Here is a 12,500-nt window from a genome sequence, read left to right on the forward strand (position 1 = left end):
GTCTATCTTGGCCTCTTGCAGTGGACAGGGAATAAAAAACGCCTAGAGTTCCTGGCGCCGTTTATAAAGAATTCAGAGAACAAAACAACCCACTTCAACTTCACAATCCTCTGCACTGCCCCAAGTGCTTCTTTTGCTGACTCATCCTCACACCAACTATTGCAGTTTATACCCATATTCACATTACCTAAAGTAGGCCATATAGTAAATTACATAAACAAAACCAAAGTACAAACTCTTATTCTGCAAACTGGAGCTATAGTATAAAAGAAATTTGGATACAAGCGCATACTGTACACAGCGCAGATGTACCTGCAAGCTGACGGCACACACGCGCGAGCCGCGAGGGCCCAAAGCTCTATTCCTCCCTCCTCCTCCGTCATCCCTCCACCTGGTCACTAGCGCCGCCCTCCCCGTGACGTCACTTCGGGACGATGATTAGCCGTGACCAGCTCGGGCCCGCCATCCATCTGCTACGTGACTGGCGCACAGAATGGTCATGAAAATGGTCATTACTGATTTCATGTCGGGTGCCATCCATTATCCGCGCGTACATCACGCACGGCATAGGGCGTACCCAAAGCATTGTCTTCCCGTTTCCAGTCTCATTCTCCCATGAAATTCTCGCTTGCCCCTCTCGCCTCCCCCCCCCCCCCGTGGGCAACAACGCTGTGACTCATTCGTCCTCTCGGCTCCTCCCTGGACGCGACCCCGAAGCACCGCAGACGTGCCACGGCTCCTCCTACCTGCTGCCTCCGCTCGCTCTCCGCTTTGCTTTGCCTCGTTATGCTTATTTCCCATTCCTCTTTCTCGCTCTCCCCAGTCCTTTCACTTCGACTCTCCTCGCCCCTAACTCCCCCAATCCTCACACCCTGAAACTGTTGTCTTTTACAACCCCTTCTCCGCTCTACTCCCCTCCTCCAGACCCCAAGCACGCACACAGCGAGCCTTTAACCTCCTTTAATTACCTGACCATATATATATATATATATATATATATATATATATATATATATATATATATATATATATATATATATATATATATATATATATATATATATAAATAAAATCTACCCGATATGTAACCTTTCCTCGACACAAAAGGAATATAGTAGAAGGGTATACTCTTTTTGGTCCAATGAAACTTCCACTGTCCAAACAGCAGATGTCTTTGCATATTCCCAGCCTTGGGCCGCTTGCCATTTGCTCGCCTGACTCCCTCGGCCTTCACCTTTCATCCATCTCTCTCCTTGGGTCAGGCCTCGAATGGGTTCTGTCGCATTTCTTTTTTCTTTCCGCGTCCACCAGAACACCTCTTTGCTTTGGAAACTCGACAACGTCCTCATCTCCATCCTTCCTACCCCGCCTCTTTCTGCAGCGCACCGCCCGACCCCTTGACCTTTACAGTCCGTGACCCTGTGTAAGCCTCAACTTGCAGAGTGAATGACCTGCCTGTGAACCGAGTCAGCCATGGCCTGTTTGAGTGTGTTAGTCCGTGACCTGCAAAGACCCAAGAACCCGCCGAGTGTTGGATCGTCGACAGTTCGCACCCGTGTTCACTTGCGCACGTGTTCTACACAGGGTGTGACCGCCGCGGTTCACGACCTGTACAACGGATCTCCCAATCACTGTTACTTAACCTCAGCTTTTATATCCTTTATATCTAAACTGTCAGCCATCTAGCTTAATTGTTTGCTTGCTCACAGCGCCCCCGTTCATCATTTCTCATTTAAGCATGCAAGCGTGTTCCCTGTTCCATACACACCACGTGCGTGTCCCTCCCTAACACATTCTTAAATGAAGACCATTTACTATACTTATATCAACCATATTAGCTACCCTTAAAAGCACCATTAAGTCTGAACCGAAAGAATACCATACACTGGCATCTCTCTCATTCTGTAGCTACTTCTCAGACGCGAGCACAGAAGTTTGCGAATATTTATCGCATTGATTCAGGGTGACAATATGCGATGCAATTTCATGTTCGCAAAAGCGTTCAATAAAGCACATGCCTAGGCTGTCGGGTCCCGTAGGCAATAACCGATACGAAGCAGCAAAAAATTCACACCCAATAAACTGCAACAGCTCCGGCGCACAGCAGGCCATAACCCGCATAAGCAACTACGCTTTATATAGCTTCAGTAAATGAAATACGTTACTGCCCATAAAAACAAACTATGCATGCTCCAGAACCAAAACTATACAGGATGCCCATGACCCATTAAAAAATGCAAGGATGATATATCTTGCCCACTGTATCATGCAGGAGATATAAAGATAAAAATATGTAGCCGAGCAGTTTTCTGAAAGTGCCAAACAAGATCATCAAAAGTTCAAGTGGCCTTCGTCAGGAAGCATCTGATCTTAACAGCAGGGCCGTAAACCTCAGATTTCAGCAGGACTTCTGCGGACACCAGGCGATTCGCCGCCACATATCTATTCCAAGTGTCAGCAAATATAAGCGGAATCATAAATGCACATAAACACCTCCCGCAGTGGATAAACACGTCCGCGCAAAGCAAATATCAGCTGGGCTACAAGCGCAATTCGGGCGAAAAAATCCGATGACGTAATAGAGGAATGTTGAGCTGTATTTTATCCATTTCGCATCCACATAAATTCGAAGGTATCACCTGCTCAAGTTATAAACATACACCCGATGGCTATGGGACAAGAAGGATATGCACTCACTCCCTCTCGCAAGCTTCTGCGCAATGAAAAATAAAATATTCTGAACTGTGCGTTATGCCTTGAATGCAGTTACGCCCCTAAGTGATTGACTGTACATGTTTGGTTCATTAGCTGCATCGTAAACATACCGGAAAGACATTATTCGTGTCATTCGTCTTATGCGAAAATACGCAATAAAAAGTACTCACATGACTATTACTTAGTCATGTGAGGCAGGTGATTACATTCAAGCAATAAGCATTGTTGAAAATGATTCAATTATTCCTTTATGTTCCCATGGCAAGCACGACGGCACACATTCTTATGTTTGAATAAATAAGTACCTAATAAGATCAAGAGAGCATTTTCTATTTCGATCAAACATAAACGCAATTGTAGCAAAATCCAGCTGGTAAACTTAAGATGACTTTCAGTAATACGAGAAGAAACGACCTTCCGCCAGTGACACCGCTCTAGCCATTTCTTCTGGGAAACTAACTGGAGCGAAAGGGGGACACGGAGAGGAGACGAACAGGGAGAGACACAAATGGCGACAGCTCTTCCGCCCACCTTCCACAGGGACCTTTATCTCGTGTAGCCCCTTGTAACAAAACTGAGATGCGTTTGCCATTCTGCAACACTTGAGAATAATCTTTTGAAGAACATTAGATTCGCAGTAACAAGCGAGAAGGAAATAAACAAAGAAATGGATATTTCCTCAAAGCAGAATAGATTCTGCACCTCCGTCGTCTGTCTCTTTTCCGTTGTCATACAGCCGCCTTCCTACACAGGCCCTGGAAGGGGAGGCCAGAGATCTACAGTCCAGATACAACAGGAACATGCCGTAAATCACATTAATTAAGCGCGCACTTGTGCTGTAAACAGGACGCTGACTCCTGGTGCCTTGCCAGGTTTGGGCGTTCTGGGATGGTCGTGAGCACGAACAAGAAATGCTTCGAAATACAAAGGCTGCGGACAGCGCACTGCGGCACACGATGCCTCCGGGGCCCAAGACCCATCGACATGAGCATCTCGGGACAAGGTCGGTCACTGCAAGTGTCCTGGGATAAGGGTCAGTCAGGATAAGAGGCAGCATGCGTTGTTTACAAGACCTGTGGCGCTACCGGGCGCGGCCTCGGTCCGGGCCAGGCACTTCCCTGCGGCACCCCAAGTTTGGCCTGGGAAGAGAACAGGTTTCTCGAGTGACGTCAGGGGAACAAAAGTTCCAATTTATCCAAGCTGCCCCGCCGACCCGACCACGTCTTGACCCTCTCACGCTCAGGCTGACACAACGCGGCACTGCATGTAGGGTCACGTGGTCCAGATTCTTTGATGCGTGCCCAGTAAGGATGACTGGCTGGTTGGTACTCTTAGGGTTCACCTTTGTTTTGTTCAGTGGCAAAGGGATTCAAAGGAATCCGCTCCTTGCCATCAAACCCATCATGCAGCGCGGAGCTCGCTCGGCAGGGGAACCGGCAGGTCATGGCGGCCAGGTGCGCTGTTCAGGCGCTGTTTCTCCTCTTCCACAAAAGGGGCGATTATCAGGATACATTAAGCCCGTCCGAGCGCCTCTCATACTGCACCATCACTGGCCATCCACTGCCCGTGCGTGTATCTGCGGTTACACACAATAAATCGACGCCGCCTCCACCTGGCCTAACGAGGCCACCAGCACAACCACCAAATAAACCACCTGTTATCTTGATCACATCTTGTAACCCGAGAACACTTATTTTCTAGACCTCTTGAATATGCACTAGAAAATATACGACAACTACCGGACTCCTGGTAATGTAAAGCGACTCCGAGATTTATATAAGCAAAAGCGTCGACAATGGCAGTATCATATCACTGTCATATATATATTTGTGTACACATATATATATGATTTCACTGCATTCCCCATCGTATTTCCGCGCAGCAACAAAACGAGGAATTCGGCAGCGCCAGCGTATTACAGCAGCGCTAAAACCTTTACGAGCGGGAGACACGGCCACTAAAATATCTGGAGTGCCTGTGTGTAGCACGACCAGCAGCGTTACAGCCCTGCCACGGGCAGGACGCGAACTCCTACAGGAACGACAGGAAAGTTGAGTATAAAAAGAAGGAATGTAACCATTACTATTATTATTAGCAGATTGCCGGTCAAGCACCTAGGACTGACTGATGCCTCGTTTCGAAGCGTGCCGTGTGCAGACTTTACATCAGCAGGGCGTTGCTCCACCGCGACAGGCCGGGGACGAGCGCCTGAACAGAAGCGACGGCAGCGCGGGAGGCGGCGTGGAAGCACATGGCCCTGGCTTCTCCCGGAATGCACCATCATGCTCACTAATTAACGGTACAGGATATAACGAAAGTCCCACCCCTCGACCCTCACAGGAGTAACAGGGGCCGAAGAATCAGATTATGAAACTGCAGAGAATGCTACTAAGCCAGTCAAGTTTATCTCCAGAGCCTCCCACAAGAGGGACGGAATCCTGGTAGTCAAAAAAGTCAGTGATTTGCCCTCACATACGTACAAGACACGCGTGCAAGAAAACGTTACCATTTTTTGCTGCGACTTTGTGAAATACTTTGATTACAGATGAACATGTAGAGGCTCACATAAAAACCTGATATCAAACATAATAATGAAAATGAATCGGTGTCAGAAGATGCTTTCTCGTCACGCGAGTCTCCCACGACCGGTACATGGCAACCTTTCCTGACCTTTTCTAAGGTAATGAGAACACCAGATCCTCCTTCACAGCCAAGGTAATGTCCTGCTTATGCTAAACATGGATCAAGTTGCCCAGGGAATAGTGGACGTTGGCAGGCAGACATAAAAATAGACATACATACATACATACAAACAAAACACAAAATTGTATATACATGAATACACGTGTGTTTATGCCAGTAAAATTATGGACCACCTATTACCGCCTAGTTTATCCCACACAGACCAAGCGAGTGAGGTCTATCCCTCGCGAAGCCGAAAGAGAGAAACCGACCAGCTTCCCGGCGCGTGAGGCAGCGAGCGAAAAGCACAGCGTCGGAGAAAGTGATCCCGTGACGCCGCTTTTCCTTCCCTTTTCCCCTTGCCATCCGTTGCCCGAATCCCGCTTACGGTCTACTGCCAACCTGCCTCCTCCCCCTCCCCCCTTTCCTCTCCCCTCAACCCTCACTCGCCATTCACAGCTTCTCACTCTACTCGCTCTTCCTCTTCCGTTACTATGCTCTCCCCTGCCCCCTCCCTCCCTCCCCGGCCCCGTCTCTCGAAGCCAGGACTGCTGCGTGTTCAAGTGGCGGGGCGGCGCTGGCTCAGGGGGCCCCCGGAAGCCCCTTATCTCCTCCTATCTCCCCGGCCAGAAGAGAAATAAGAAAGGAGTTACAGCGGCGCCGGTACTTTCGCAGGAGTTTTACGACGAGTCTTTGGGGAGAGATTTTTGCCTCAGGTGGACCTCGATCCCCGCCGATACGCCCGGCGACGCGTCCTCGCCGACGGACGCACAGGTCGCAGATGCAATCACAGACAGAGGCGCGCGCGCGCACACACACACACACACACACACACACACACACACACACACACACACACACACACACACACACACACACACACACACACACACACACACACACACACACACACACACACGCACGCACGCACACACGCACACGCACACGCACGCACGCACATGCAGAACCTGGTCAGCATGGTCATAAATTTAAGACCAGGTCGTGGCACGTGCCCAGAGCGCCACTCGTCTACAGTGTAAGTTGTTTACCTTATTCGAGATATTTCTAAGGGCGCTCTCCTTCCTCCTCGCGGGTCGCGACGAGGAGAGGCGCCCGACCGCAACACGTTCCTCTTAGAAATAGAAGGTGTAAAAGGAATGAAGAATTGGGCCCTGGCGACAGTCTGCTGTTCAAATGCCATTGAGAGAGGGTGAGGGAGAGGGAGAGGGAGAGGGAGAGGGAGAGGGAGAGGGAGGAGGAGTAGGAGAGGGAGAGGGAGGAGGAGTAGGAGAGGGAGAGGGAGAGGGAGAGGGAGAGGGAGAGGGAAGAGGAGTAGGAGAGGGAGAGGGAGGAGGAGTGGGACAGGGAGGAGGAGTGGGAGTGGGAGAGGGAGAGGGAGAGGGAGGAGTGGGAGTGGGAGAGGGAGAGGGAGGAGGAGTGGGTGAGGGAGAGGAAGGACGAGAAGGAATATAAGAGGGAAAGGGAAAGGGAGAAGGATAGGCAAGGTGAAAGAGTGGGAGAGGGTGAGGAGGAACGATATGGAATAGGAGAAAGGGAGAGGGAGAGGAAGGACGATAAGGAAAGGGCGAGGGAGAGGGCGAGGGACGAGAAGGAAAGAGACAAAAAGAAGAGAAAAGGAGAGTATGTGTAAGGCACGGGTTGCAGGTAGAGAGAAGTACAAGGAATGCAAGAGAATGGGAAATACAAACGGAGAAGAATGCAACTAGAAGATAGATTTTGAAAAAAAAAAAAAGAAAATGAGGGAAAGCTGCACAGACAAGAGAATCCGCGAAGGAAGGGCTACCTGTTTGACCTCTGCACTGCGGAAAATGCGAAGGAAAAGGGTGATTCAGGGTTAAGGTTTCCACTGGGGAATTTTGAACGCGAGGTCACGCTGGGTCATCAGGAATCGGTGATGTAAAGAAAAACATGTTGAGGGAGAAGAAGAATGCAAAGAAGAAGAAGACAACGAAGGCGAAGAAGAAGAAAATGAAAATTACGAAAAAGAAAGAAGACGACGAAGACATACAAGTAAAGACGAAAATGGTGAAGACGAGGAGCAACAACAACAAGAAAACAAAGACAACGACGACGAAGAAGAAGAAGAAAAAGAAAAAGAAGGAGATGATGATGATGAAGAAGACGAAGAAAAAAGAAAAAGACGATGATGAAGACGAATAACAACAAGAAAACGACAACGAAGACGAAGAAAAAGAAGGTGAAGAAAGAGAGAAAAAAAGAAAAGAAAACGATGAAAACGAAGAGGAAGACGAAATGAAGAAGAAGAAAATGATTGATTAAGACGAAGAACAAGAACAACAACAAGAAAACGGAGACGACGACGAAGGAGAATAAAAGAAAGGCGACGAAGGAAAAGATGATGATGAAGACGAAGAAGAAGACGGAGAAAAGAAGAATAAAAAAGGAGATGATGGTGATGAAGCCGAAGAAAAAAAGGAAGAATAAGAAAAACAAGAAGAACAATAAGGCAAAGAAAAGGAAAAAGTAGAGAAGGAATCAGAAGAAGTAAAAGGAAAAGAAAAAACAGGTGGAAGAGGGAAAAAAGGAAAAGGAGGGAAAAGAAGGACGAGGGCCATTATGATAATGATGACGATGGTGCTTTCATGGTAATAATGATGATGATGTGGTGATGGTGGTGGTGGTGATAATGATGATGTGATGATGACGAAATTGATGTAATGATGTTGGTGGTGATAATAATGATGATGGTGGCGGTGGTGATGGTGATGATGATGGTGATGATGATGATGATGATGATGATGATAATGATGATGTAATAATGATGATGGAGATGATGGTGGTGGTGATAATGATAATGTAATGATGATGATTTCATGGTGATGACTGCCGACGATGATGTAATGATGATGGTGATTTCGTGTTGGTGGTAATGTTGGTTAAGACGATGAATATGGTGAGAAAAATAATAGTGAATACGATAAAGAAAATGAGAGAAGGGGAAATACGGCAAAAACAAAGTGAGCGCACAAGAATCAGAAGCCGGCACTCAAGAAACGGTCTGCCTAAGCACAGGTAGCCGACGTGCTCTTACCTGGTCTGTAATAACAAGGTCGTGAGGATGAGCAAGGAGGATGACTCAGTTCTTGCTAGCTTCACCTCTCCTTTCTTCTCTTCTCTTTCCTATTCTTCTGCACTCCCTCTCCCTCCTCTTTTCCTTTCTCTTCCTTTCCCCTCCATCCCTCTTTCACCGCCGCCATTTGCGTGTAATGGCCTGTCTACGCCTTGTACAACACGAACAGCGTTCTCCAAACTCATTAAAAAAGGATATGTTCCCCCGCGCCATTTTTTTTTTTTTTTTTTTTACCTTTCTGCCGCACATAGCCGGTGACATCTGGCATTCGGCGCCATGTTTACAATGCCTGTGCCATTGTAATTGCCACCTTGTCTTGTACCGGCAACGATGTTTTCATTCCAAACTTCCCGCCCGAATTTCCACTCCCGACAAATCACCCTCAACGAGCCGACCCGACATCTCCCCGCGTGTCGGACAACTAACGGGAGACAACGATTACTTGTGACGGGATTTTTCTTCCCTTTGTTGTGAGAGATACAGAGGCGAAGGAATGTAAGGAACAAAGCAAAGGCAAGGTAAATAAGCGAGCCCGCGGAGAGACGGCGAGGGGGGACTAAAGGAAAGACGAGATACTCCCTGTCCGATTTTCCTTGCGTGCTGTCATTCTCTCCCAAGACAAGGATTCTTTTGGAAATCTGCTGCAAAATATCAGCGTCTAGAACACGTGTGAAGTAACCGAAACAGTACCTGCCTGAGCACCAGTAAAAAGATAAGCAATCAGAATCATAATATCAACACCCAATTTATACCAATAAAATCAATTTCGTTGAGAAGTGATGTAAACATAATGCAGCTTCTCATACAAAACATTTACGTAAAGCTTCCAACAGATACCTTTTGACACAACATGACAGGAATAGGAACACGAGAGAGAAAACCCCCAAACGCCCAGCAAGAAACCCCGCCCAATCTGAAGCCAATCTGATAAGAAGCGAGCGTGCAACCTGCAAGAAAAACGTCTGCAGAGAGGAGGCGAAAGTGAAGGAGGCGAAGAAGAGGCAAGACAATCTGGATTCCACGAACCGCGCTTGCGGACACCATAACCACTGTGACAGAAATAATATATAAATAACGCCAATACTAAAAACAACAGTAAATAAATACGATAATAATAACTAAACATATAACAATGATAATGGTAACATGATCATAAAGAATATAAAATAATAATAAGATAATACAAACCTAATCAACAATAATAACAATTGAAATAAAACAATCTTCAATAAATACAGCCTAAAAATCATTATACAAAAAATGAAAAGCTAAAATCATGTTATCGCAAAGCAATTAAAGAGCACAAACCCCAATCATTAGTTTAGTTAACGAATCTATGAAACAAATTACTTCTCGTCATATATCCCCTTCGTAACTCACCCGTTTCTAACCCGAAATATACATCAGCTCACTAGCCTCTCCTCACACGGTCCTGGGCCATAGGCAACTCCTGTTAAAATTTGGCCCCGATCGGCTTGGTAACTCGCCATGCAAGCCTTTACCACAAATCACCCTCATCTACTCTTGACTCACAACTTTCCCTCATCAGCCTTGATCTACTCCGAACACCCTGCCTCTATCCTTTCGCAACCAACCCAGCATCTACCCATCTACCCAAAATCTAAACAGTGCCAACCTGGTCATGAATTTCCACTACAGCCCGACAACTTTTCGCGTAACCCCGCTGACAAACCAACTCCCCTGCACACGCGGCCAATAGCGAAATCTCCTCCGATCGACAGAGAGAACAACAGCAATAACAACATTTTGGATTGCAAGGCAGACTCACCCGTCCTGTATCCGGCGTCGTTGAGGTAGGTGGCGAAGGAGCGGCGCTCGTGCGTCTGCTGCCACATGGTCGAGGAGCAGTTCTCGTTGTTGGTGTACACCTGTCAAAGAGGAAGGCCATCACCAGCGGTCCAACATTCGTGAGTCCTTCGGTATTGTGCAAGATAAAAAAAATCTTGGACTCTTCCCAAATACGCAAATAGTTTTCTTCCTGATGAGAACGTGACTCAAGTTAGCTTTCGCAACATATCTGGAGAACAACTCATCATCATCATCGCGTGAATGTTCAAGGCGGAAGACAAATCGGCCATCTACTGTTTTGTAAGACCATAGATCCCCACGACCCGCGCCACGTCTCGAATCTGTGGGGCTCTCGTGACCGTCATCGTCACTGTAAGCCATTACCCAAACAAACCCACCGTCTGCTTTCACGGTGATATAAATAACGGATACCCACTATCATAATATCTACCCAGTGTATTTCACTAAAGAATACATCCAATATATACCATCAGAATACCTATCAATATCTTCCGTTCCCTTCGCTCTCCACCAAAGCCTGCAGCGGAGAGGAGGCCATCACGCCTCGACCCTGGCGTTAGCAGGGAGATTCGCCTTTAATTCTGAGCCATTTGATCAACTAGGATAACATTTTCATACTAAATGCATCACTTGCAAAGATTAGAATTGTGATGCTGGACGCAAGAAGTTTTTAAACCCAACATTTCGGATATTCCTAGAGATACTCGATGACCATGAAAGTATTTAGCGTAATCACATTTTCCCTGCAAGCTAATTTCCTCCGTCTTTTCAACCCCAATATTTCAGCCGACTCAAAAGGGGAATTTCCATCTAAAAATACGAATTCTGTTTCCCATATTACATCCAGAGTTATTTTCGTCGTCGGATCATCATCATTACATCTAATCCCCAGCTAATTTTATCGACAAACCACAGCTATTTTGGCTCGCAACCTTCAATTTATTTCAGCGTTAAATTAGTAATCTGGGCCGGGGGCAGGTCCGGCCATCTTAAATATCAGCTGCCGATACGATCACTTACGCCGCGTTACTCATCAGAACCCGATCGCGCCGGCGGACGGAGGAGGCGGCTCGACGTGGCCTCATGACGTCACCACGCCGCCGCCGCTGCCGCAACTGGCCTTCTGGCTTGCCTCGCCGGTGGGACCGTCTGGGCCGCCACATGCCGGGTCAACCATCCTCCCTCATTACTCTGCTCTCCCGCCAGGACGCGGCGCCCAAGGTGAGCGCTGCATCTGCGTTCTAAAAAGGATGCGGTCTATAAATACACGGCGTTGAGAGAACACACGTGCCGTCACGGGCTTCATCAAAAGCCGATTTATTTTATAATAGTCTCTAGGCCGATCTTCGGATTTCCAGCGCCCCATGCATGTGCAACGCAAACACCGTGCTTTAAACAGAACCGGTGTTGCACTCTATGCAATGGTGATTCGGTCCTCACTTTCGCGAATACATTGATTTAAAAACAAAATTTTAAACATATTTTCTTGCACACACACACATATATATATATATATATATATATATATATATATATATATATATATATATATATATATATATATATATACATATGTGTGTGTGTGTGTGTGTGTGGGAGAGGGGGAGGGGGAGGGAGGGGGAAGGGAGGGAGCGAGGGGAAGGGAGCGAGGGAGGGGGAAGGGAGGGAGGGAGGGAGGGTGGAAGGGAGGGGAAGGGAGGGAGGGAGGGAGAGGGGAAGGGAGGGAGGCAGGGTAAGGGAGGGGGGAGGGAGGGAGGGAGGGAGGGAGAAGGAGAGAGAGAGGGGGAGGAGAGAGGAGGGAGGGAGGAAGGGAGGGAGAGAGGGAGGGAGGGAGGGAGGGAGGGAGGGAGGGAGGGAGAGAGAGAGAGAGAGAGAGAGAGAGAGAGAGAGAGAGAGAGAGAGAGAGAGAGAGAGAGAGAGAGAGGAGAGGGGGAGGGAGAGAGAGAGGGAGAGAGAGAGAGAGAGAGAGAGAGAGAGAGAGAGAGAGAGAGAGAGAGAGAGAGAGAGAGAGAGAGAGAGAGAGAGAGAGAGAGAGAGAGAGAGAGAGAGAGAGAGAATCACTCTGCACCTGTTAATTAACCTGTTAATCCAGAGGTTGACGACAGCCCCCCCCCCTTCCCCTCCCCCCCTTGGTGTCCGGGGCTGCCACTCTCCATGACCT

The 12,500-nt window shown here is 47.7% G+C and overlaps 1 protein-coding gene across 9 annotated transcripts in view; it reads right to left on the reverse strand.

The window, feature by feature from the left end:
• Nucleotides 1–12,500, reverse strand: part of Sulf1 (Extracellular sulfatase Sulf1) — a 237,924-nt gene that overhangs the window by 92,061 nt on the left and 133,363 nt on the right. For all 9 annotated transcript variants that reach the window (XM_070123682.1, XM_070123677.1, XM_070123685.1 and 6 more), the window contains one exon: nucleotides 10,299–10,398. In XM_070123682.1, the coding sequence (XP_069979783.1) occupies nucleotides 10,299–10,398 (100 nt within the window). The remainder of the gene's footprint in view (nucleotides 1–10,298; nucleotides 10,399–12,500) is intronic.

The sequence above is a fragment of the Penaeus vannamei genome, chromosome 7 (genome assembly GCF_042767895.1).
Source record: "Penaeus vannamei isolate JL-2024 chromosome 7, ASM4276789v1, whole genome shotgun sequence".
Taxonomy (NCBI): Eukaryota; Metazoa; Arthropoda; class Malacostraca; order Decapoda; family Penaeidae; genus Penaeus; species Penaeus vannamei.